Consider the following 10,620-nt stretch of genomic DNA (forward strand, 5'->3'; position numbering starts at 1 on the left):
AGGTAATAAACTATCAAAGGCTTGGTTGGCTCAGCTTTCACATCAATGGTTCCATGTTTATTCCATGTATGAGTGAGGCATTCAATCAAGGCTGACAATGTTATGAAAATATGAAAAACAGAAGAGGACAAAGCTTTGTTCTACCCATTCTTTAGGAAAACTGATTATGTTAATTCCAGCGTGTCATGTGATTCACTGTTTTCTGCTCACATGTTGTAGGACACATGTTGCATCCATAATAGTTATTTAAAAAAATATTATGCTGATTTAAAAAAAGATGTTTCCAGAGTTACATCAGACATCAGTGAAAAAACAGTACCAATAAAGGAGAGTTAAATTTCATTTTAACTGTTTTATTTGAGATTCAATTTAGTCATCAGGGGGGTGGGACAAGAGTAAAATGGTATTTTAGGGGGAACTCCAGACTTATTTGGTATTTTAAAAAATATTTTCAAGCATTCTTTTTTTAAAATTTGGTCTCAGGTCAAGTACATTTACACAACAACTGCATGTTTAGTATTTTGTACATGGATTATTTGAAATTTGATGGGTGGGATATAAAATGTCCTTCAATTCTGGAATGACTCTTATATGATTGTAGTGCTCATTGTATGAATCTGCATATTTATTAACTGAACATGTTAGGTAGTTTCAGGTCCACCTCAGCTAACTCAAGTGACTACACTGAGACTGCTGGACAAAACATCACTTGATTTTCTCCTTTACACTCAGAGGACTGTTTCAAAATCTCGTTACATAGTTTTTTCTCTACTTTTTATGTGCTCTCTTCATGTTAATCAGTTTCATTTTCACCATTTTCTCACCCTTTCATTTTTGAAAAAGGCTAATTCATTACCTGAAACAAATACCGAGTGTTACTCAAATGCTAGAGAATAAAGCATTTGTCTGAGAATATTTTCAGCAGCAGACTGATGTGCGTTTGGTGCTGTAGTGTTTGTGGCAGTAGTGTATGTGGAATTGTCACTCAATGCAACAGTCCGGCTCAATGGTGTGCTTTTAATAGCAATTGAGCTCTTGGGCATAGAGGAATAAGATACATCAAGCTATGACCAATTTTGTCTGTAAGTTAAATATACCACATCGCATACTTTGAATCTGTGCATTGGGATGTACAACATAGGACAGATTAAAAAAAAAATAATACCACCAGATATATTCTGTGACAAAATAATTAGCCTGAAGTTGTTTTCTTCCATGGATAATGCCCTGAATTTCTGATATCACGATTAAAATCCTGCACTGCATCAACCATATACAGTGACTCATCATTATACCCTGACAGAAACAAGTCTGTAAGTGTATTCTATCCTGTTTACTCAAGTCTGACTAATTTGACAAAAATGATGCCTTAATCACAAGGGTAACATACATCATAATTTTAAGATCAATTAAGAACTTTCTTTAACAGATGAGATAAATTCCTACTTTGCAAAAGTACACTGTTTTCAGCCCATACAACACTGGCATGATTCCTAAACTGGAAAATAAACAAAAGCATTAATAATCCTGGAAAACATTTAATGGAGAACATAAAAAAACAATGATCAATACAACCAATAAACACACATGTTCATTTTCCAATTTTCCAGTGACAATCAACATAAAGTTCTGTAAACTCAAACAACTTTGACCTTTTATGGACTTTAAATGTTTGCCGTGAAATAACTCTGCTACTTGAAAAAATATTCAAATACATAAACTTCTGAAGAATAAAGAGTACAAAATGATGTCATTAGATTGTCTGTAGATCTTTTCAATATTGTCACAAAGGCAGTGTAACTGTAAATAAACATGTTATTTTTCTTTTCCTAAAAATAAATGCCACCTCATAATGGACTGCCTTTAAAATGTCGGATACTCTTGGTTTAAAATGCTTTTAATATAATGCTCAGGGACATAATCAGGGTCAGGCTGATCCTGGTTCTGGTTTATCTGAGAGTTGAGGAGGCTGGTAATAATAACATTTACAGTTAAACTTCACAATTTGTGACCACAAAACCACCTACGAAGCATTTCAGAAATACTATGCATTACAAAGTAAATTGGAAATTTCCATCTGAAAGACTGTAATGACACCCGCCATACGTTCCACTGACATAGCTCCAAAACACCGGGCAGAACATGGACAACACTTAAACTTGCTATGTCAGAGTTAAAATGCTACTTCCCAACAAACACTAACGGAGTGTTTTGAGGATAATGAACAGGGTGAAAGTAACACCATGTGCTCATGTTGGCAGAGACTGCTGACAAGTTATCAGATTTCTCTATCACAAACCAGAGTTGAGACTCTGACTTGAAGGGCTGTTGCATTTTAACAAATACAAAGTTGGATTTTTAAAATTTCCAAAATCTTTGGGAAGCAGCACTATTTGAGAACAGCAGTAGGACATCAATTTTCTATTTTTTCTACTTTTGATAGTTCCTCTTTGCATGCATTCAGCTGGGGTCCATAAAAGCACCTTTATATAATGTAACATAGCACCATTTCTCATATAGTTTTCCTTTTATAGTGGGACCCAACCATTAGCATGCATACACTCTAAAAACTTTGTTTTCTTGGTTACCATTTCTAAACATAGCATTGTTTCAAACATTACAAGGCAAGTAATGAATATTCATACAGTACTTTACATGTAGAAGATGAACTTATACAGTACACGTTAAAGAAAGTGCTTGAGTACAAAACTTTCTTGTTTTTTTAAATCTTAGTTTACGGGACTATAGGACACAACAGTGTATTACACTACAGGTATCTAAATTTACACTTTTTCACATGTTCATTATTCACTTCAGTTCATTTTTAAATGAATACCAAACATCTACACCTCTACATTTTCCACTCCATAACTCTGTTGGTGAACCTAAAGCAAAACTAAACAGCAAACCAGAACGTCTTCTTTAGTATGCGTACATTCACATCACTCTACTTGCACAACCACAGATAAACACATACACTTTATCAGACTGATTTCCACTTCTGCTCTCTGAAGAATGAGTCGTAAAATGATCATTTTCATCCTGGATGTGAGCATGACATCCAAATTTACCACAACAATCCTATGAGATCTAGTCTTCTGTTGGCACTGGCCAGTTGAATATATTTAACCATTTGTATCTGCTGAACAAAGCAGAAGTCAATTCCTTGATGCCTCAGTAAAAAGAGACCGTTCTTCTCTTCTAGGTTACTGAAACCTAAAAGAAACTGAAAGAGAAGTCCAGTTGCTCTTAACTGAAGCTCCTAGGATCACCATGACCTAGATGACTGAAAAACTACAGACACAAGAATGAAAAGTAGGAAGAGACGCAGTCAATCTGTGAAGGTGCTTTAAGGCGTCAGGGTTGGAAACATTAGATCTTTGTTAACAGTCAAGGTTTTGTTTCAAGCTGTTTATTCAAGTCCAACATCCTGTAGCCCTCCACCCATAGCCATGTATTTACTGTACGCTGAAAGTAAGAGCATCTCAGCTGACTTAAAGGACCATACCAGAAGTTTGTATGCATTGTTTCTATCACTTACTAACAACCCCAAACCCACCTTCTTAGTATCAAATAGTCAATATTTTTTATAGTTTCTTGCATGACAAAGAAGAGCACCTGTGGCCAAGATATGGCTGGATACATTGCTTTTTGTGCTTTTATACTCTTTTGATGATGATCCTGACAGAAGCACTGACTCATGCATTTAGTCACACCTTGGAAAACAGTATTTAGAAGCTGTAGAGCATACAGATGGACAGCGCAGAAGTTAAACAAGAAACAATCACTCTGGACCTTGGAAACAGAAAACAAAAAATGGCACTACACATTATTATGTATGTGGAGTTGACCATGAAATGCAACTGGCAGGTTATTTCAATGCCATGACATGGTATTCCTCACCTACACAGAGAACCAGTCATGTTAAGAAATAGCAGAAAGCTTGAATTTGAAAAGTTGAGAAAACATTAGTATGTGGACCTTTTTTGTTTTCCTTTCCTTTTTTGTGTCAAAGCAGAGAAGTTGGATACACAACACATTATCATACATTAATTAAAGTGTGTATTTTTTCATTCTTTTTTCTCTGGTGAAATCTTGCCAATTATGTGATCCAGTGCAACTAAAGGCTGACCACAGCTGCTGTTCTCTGTCAATACGGAATCTTCAGCCTCTCATGGCTAGTTTGGAAGTCTAGAGAGTGAGTATGTCAGACACTTAAACTGAAATTGCATTGCTATGTACATTACTGCAAACAACAGATTGATTTCTAATTATGTCAGTATATCAAACAAGTTAATTTTACAGGTTTATAACTTCGGAATTATCTACTCTTAAAATTTTCTAGAGAGAGGTGTCAAATTTTGCACCTACAACAGGGAAAAGGAAAAGGTGTAATTATCTAAGATTTTAAACAAAGAGATAAACTGAAAGCGAGTACACCTAAAAAATGAGAATCCCTGTTACCTGTGACAGAAGGGATATTCCAATTGTTCCAGAACTTGGTGTAAAAAATATTTTGATATTTTAAGGGTTGCTGTTAATTTTTTAATGCAAAAAGTTGGCAAAGCTTGGTGTTTGTCACCTGTATTTAATATGCTTTTAAAACAGCTCAGTATATCTAAGCACCAATATGCTTCTTCAGGGGAAGAAAATTCATCACAAATATGAAAATAGGACACACTCACTGTTTATGTTGGAATTAAAAATGACATAGAGCTGAAACCGTCTTTCTTTTTATCCGAAACTCACTTATCTTGGTTTCACGAAATCCTGTAAAATAAGCCCAAAGCCGTGAAACATCTGGCCCCACATAAAATTGTTCAAATTTTGTTAGAATTCATTTGAGTTGGTTCAAATGTGACCAATGCAATTCCAAATTAAATTGTCACGGCATAAAAGTTGGGATATTGAGGTGCGCTATGGTGTAAAATTCAAAAAGATTCCTCCTTTTGCTTTTCATGTGGTTTGTTGTCCTTACACCTGAACGTTACACAAATGACTCTGCTGTAGTGCAAGGCATGGTGTGTTGAGTTGCAGTTTCATTCTAATACATGACCACACAGTAGTTTGTGCTGTTGCCAGACAATCCTATTCATAGTCAAGCAATCTTCACATTGTCAACAGAATGACATCCACATTTAAAATTTTGGAGTTATTTCACAAGATTTGGTGAGATTCTAGCCTCAGTACATCTCTCAGTGATTATTTAATGTGGTGTTAGCATGAAAAACACGAATAGATGTTTGACTAGAGACTGTCTCTATAAGCAGGGATCCATGATTGTCAAACAACACCAAAGGCATGGATAGAAATGGTCCCTCTATGTCAATTGTTTAGAAAGCAGCAGAAGAAAAAGTGCGGCTTTTATTTAAAGTGCTTTTAGGAGAGATATTTGGAATTTAAAAGACAGATTATCATCATACTTTTAATAAACTTCACATTTCTCTTTCAACATCATAAATACTTTGTTTCATACTTTGTCTAAATCAGGGCTGAGGCAAGAATTATTTTTAATAAAATTTGCTTCTTAAGCTTAATTCACTGGGCACCAATTCTCAAGAATTTAACGTGAATAACTGAATATATTTTTAATTCCACATTATTTTTAAAATAAATTGTGCTTTGAATTATACATATATATCGATATAGATATATATATATATATATATGAGAGAGAGAGGGAGAGAGATATTTGCCATTTATATGAAAATAAAAAACAACTCACTGTCTTACTGTCAAGTTAACACTCTTCATCAAAATGTACAATAGACACACCAAACCCAACTAGTCCTGTGCTTTTCAGGTGAAGGCATCGCAAGAATTGGCTGCCACTACTGCAAATCTTAAAACACTGACTTATTTTAACCAGCTTTTACATTTTTTCTCCTACACCAAAACTAGCTATTTCAATAAATCTCAAACCCACTAAACTGAGAGTTAATGACAGTCACTGAGTTACACTTAGACAAAGGGCCCAGCTCAGACACTTCTAAGGTGGTTTAAAATGTGCATGACTGAGTTGCTTCTGTTCAGATATGGACTTGTCAGTAACTGGGCTGAAGCTATAATGGAGTGTGTTTAACAGTAATTTAATGCTAGCTCCAATAGGGGCAACTACAGGAGGACGACTACTTCCATGCCTGTAGTTCAATATCTTTCAGTAATACTGTAAGGATGAGGTAGTACAAAACGCACAGTGTAAAATTGCAATGGTTACCTGCAGTGAATTATACTGTACCTTGCACAAAGCTGTAAAACAGTAGCTAAACTGTCTGAATTAAAATACACATTGATGGGCAACTGCCAGCCTGAGACAAAAAGCTGTCTTTCTGTGACTGTGGTATGAAAACCTTTTCTGAAGAAACGGTTTACCAAAATAAAACTTTTAAAAACGTTATCAAGTATCAGGAGAGCATAACAACAGAGTAAATCGGCTGTACGAAGTTTAGGCCATGGTCTGGGTCGGGCTCTTTGTCAGTAGTGACCGGCTCTCCTTTCATAATGGTCACATATAGTATACACTGAGCAAAATGTACAGCAAACTGCCATTCAAGCTCATATGGAAAAGTAGCACTTGGATGGATTTAGATGGATGCAAGATACAGAATTTCAAACAACTTCATCACTTGCTAATGTGTAGACTGTAAGGAAAGGTAAAATACATGTTTCTGCAGAAACAACCACAGTGATATAAAGATAGCTTCAATTACTGCTTAAGAAAGATGTTGAGCCCTTTCTATGCTACTTGCTCCCAGTTTACCAATGAGCACTGAGGTGTTCATCTAGGTTATGAGCCCACTTTCTACCATGACCTGCCCTGTACATGATATATCAATGACTTTATGACAGAAAGAGTGTGAACACGTTTCCACAGCGACACGTACTGGTCAAAATATTTTGGAACACATTAGGCAGAAGATTTTCAAGCTACTGCTCAAAGGTATGACATAACAAATAATCTAATTTTCATGTTTGATGTCAGACATTATCAGTGTCAACAAGTTTTAAGGGGCATCTGGGAAAATAATACAAAACACATTTCTAGCAGCCAAAAGAGTTTTAACTTATAAACTACATCACTACACAACTGGCTTTAACACCAGTGGTTCCAACCTAGGGATAAGGACCCCGAGGGGCTGCTAGAGAAATCTCAGTTCTGTAGAGATGATAACAAGGTAAATACAGAGATTACCTAAAAAAAATGTACTTGCTCTTGTCAAAAAGGCTTTTCTCATACAAGTTAGCCTAAAAAGAAAGTTTCTCTTTGGCAAGATGTCCACAATTTCCCGTTCTAAACGGTCAAAGGCAAAAAATAGCAAACATGTTCCTTTAGGGTTCATTGCAGAGAGTGTTAATGTCTCCAATAGCTCTGTGCCTCGTCCATGATGGATGTATTCCAGGTGCACGTTTTGCTTGTATGCAATCGGGCACATCTTTATCACCACTTTATGACTGTAAGATCTGCCAAATACTTCTGAGTCCACAGCAATACAGACACTGAAAAAGGTCTAAGGATGCAGCTGTGTGGACAATGAAAACAAGCTGCATAACACATCTTTATGTGGCTCAGCAGAACCCATGTAAATACCTTTCCTTCAGAAATAAAATGATATAACTCTTGAGCTATTGGGATTCGATTACCATATAGTACTAATAACATAACTACAGTAACACACCTATCCTTAAGAGCCCCGTGACATGACATCTATTTCTGTCTTTTAAGATGGTGGTCACGCTTTGTTTTCTTTGTCTTAGCTATGTTTTGGATGATCAGAAGAGACACCTATTCCCTTGAATAAATACTCTCGGATATATTCAGAAAGTGATATATTCAGGCAGCAAATTCTACAAGTCAGTTATTCTTCAAGTGTTTCAGGCCTCAAGGCAAGTGCCAATTCAAATATTAATAAAACACTGATATACTGTGGCTCAGCTTAATGGAAAACAAAGCTAAATAAAACAAACATCATCACTATGAGACAAATAGTCTTGTGTAAGTGCCTGTGTTGGCTATAATAACAGGAGATGGATTGCACTAGCTTTAAAGTTTTGGATTTATTTGCCTCCATTGTAAACTTTTGGTGCTTTCACTGACAACAATGCTAACAACATGACACGCTGCTTTGCTGCCACATGGATGAAACACACACAGCAAGTCTATTCCACTGAAAGGTAACACACACACACACACACACACCAGTGTGTGTCACATATGTGTGTTATTATCTGTCAGCCTAAACTGGCAGCTGCAGCTTACACCTGCCACATCCCTGTCCCATTTCCTACAGACACTGCTCATTTTTGCAGGAAAGCAGCAAATAAGGAATGTAATATTAGCTTTGCTCATCACATCCTTCTTACTGTACCATGACTATTTTTTTTCACCTCTGTCACAAGTCCAGTTTGTTGGCGTTAGTTGGTGCTGAAAGTGTGTATTGCACTTTCAATAAGCTCCTGCTAGGGCCTCAATGGTCAGCATTAATTTGTTGTATGAGATTCTCTGTTCAATTTTACTTGTAATTTCATTACAAATGTCTTTAAGAACGTGTAATATTTTCTTTCTGTACAATTTCCTAAATTGCACTTTTCAGAATACCTATACTATACCGAACACATTTTTATTCACTGTGTACCAGTTACTTGTTTGCTTTCATAGACTGGTTGGGGTTGAAATTTCTCGTACAATTTCTTGCCATAAAACTATTAGCTGCTATGCTTCTGGGGCAAAACATGAAAAGAAATTTCTGATCAACACCACATTCCTATTATCAGTGGTGCCACATTCCTACAACATCTGGAATTAGACAATTACACACTGTACGTGCACTCAATTGAAAAGGCAAGGGATGGATGTGGGGGTTAAAAAATTCAATTGCGGCCCCATATAAGTGTGGGCTGGCTCTGCCTATGTGGTTAATGTGCAATAAAGAGCACTGACAAATGAAAACAGATGTAGCATTAGACTGAATGGATGACTTCTTGGCAGATTAAAATGTGTAGTTTACCAGCCCTTGGCAGATAAGCCAAAAAGTGAAGCAAGTACACCCTGTGGGTAGTAAGTACATGCAGTACATCATGGAATTGCCAAGTGTGGACAATGCTCTCTAACAGAATCCTAAAGTATGCTGAAGCAGCCAGCAGCCGGCTCAGTCCTCCTGCTCCTCACTGTCCTGCCGAGCGTCCGTCCTCTTCTCTTTATGACAAGAAAAGATTCGACGCATCTCCTCCTCGTACCTGATGAAATTCTCTCCGAATCTAGCCCAGGCTTTTAGGGGAACTGTGATCGTGTTTCTATACGGCTGTCGAACTTCGCTAATTTTTAAAAAGATACCATACCGGTTTGAGCCGACGTCAAAGTAAAACCTTTTGTTATCCACCCGAAAAGACGCAGCCTCTGGAAGCTCGGGGTCTTCGTCGCGGCTCCTGGACCCGGCTCTGCCGCGCTCGTCGCCGTCTTCGTCTCCGTAGTCTTCAATGAGCTGCGACAGAGCGTCTCTGAACTCGATGAGCCCCTGTGCGGGCAGCACGATGGTCTGTTCGATGCCCTGGCCGTAGTAACCCATTGTGCCGTGTCCTTTGCTGACAGTCTGCCGTATGCGGAGGAACCTACCTCTCTGGTTCTCTTTTAGGTCCAGAAAGTACTTTCGATTGTCCCTCTCGATAAATTCGCTCTTGAGGACGCGGTGTGCTTGGTCGTCGGACACCGCAGAGCCGGTGGGAGACGATGTTGCGTGCTGATCCTGAACTCTCCTGCGGCAGTCGTGCGCTCGGCCCTGGCCGTTGTTGCTGTGCTCCTCGACCTGCGGAGGCGCCAGGCCCCCTCTCAGTCCGATACGGGCGTAATAATCTATGAAGTCTCCCAAACAGTAGCGTAGTGCGGGTGCCATGGACATAGACAACGTCAGCTTGCTCTTCCTGATGTTATCATGACGGCCTCTGCCAATCCACACCTCGGCTATTTTGAGGAAGCGGCCGCGCACACTCTGCTTCACATCCAGATAGAAGCGTTTCTTCTGGATGTCGACGCGTTTGGAGGCCAATTCCTGGATGTCATTTACCTGCTGCTGCGATCCCGTCTGGACATATTGCTGAGGATATGCATGTCTTGGTAAAGAATCTGATGCAATCTTACCCCTGCCTCTTTCCATTCCTCTGCAACATCCATCAGCCATCATGATTTATATTCCACCAGCAGACAGCACAGGACAAAGCGATTCCTCCATTCCAGTGGACGACTAGCAGGAGATGGAAGCAGGTCTACTCTTACAACTGGCTGGAGCTACAAACAAGTTAGTGAGATGCCTCGAATGACCTGAAAATGGCAGCTAGTTTGGAGGCATCAGCTGATCGGGCTTTCTGTGCCACGAATAAAGGTCAGGCTCGGCTATGTAAGCACCAACAGCTCAAACTTCCATTCCATTGTCATCACCCATCGGCCTTACACCTTACCATTCACCGAGGTACCCAGAGAAGCAGCCGACCTGAAATGGGAGGAGGCGTCCAATACTACATGAACCCGATGAACCCATCCACCCCCCCTCCCCGTCCTGACAGTACCTCCGTTAAAGAGACACGACAGTGGCTGGAGCAGGAACAAGCATTTACTACGATGCCTTAGAT

The 10,620-nt window shown here is 38.6% G+C and overlaps 1 protein-coding gene across 1 annotated transcript; it reads right to left on the reverse strand.

Moving 5' to 3' along the window:
- Positions 1-997: 997 nt before the first annotated feature.
- purg (purine-rich element binding protein G) lies at positions 998-10,529 on the reverse strand. Its single transcript, XM_023286318.3, has one exon. It carries the CDS (start codon positions 10,173-10,175, stop codon positions 9,147-9,149), a length of 1,029 nt encoding a protein of 342 aa, XP_023142086.1. The 5' UTR covers positions 10,176-10,529; the 3' UTR covers positions 998-9,146.
- Between the last annotated feature and the right edge of the window lie 91 nt (positions 10,530-10,620).

This window comes from Amphiprion ocellaris, chromosome 17 (assembly GCF_022539595.1).
Source record: "Amphiprion ocellaris isolate individual 3 ecotype Okinawa chromosome 17, ASM2253959v1, whole genome shotgun sequence".
NCBI classification, from domain to species: Eukaryota; Metazoa; Chordata; class Actinopteri; family Pomacentridae; genus Amphiprion; species Amphiprion ocellaris.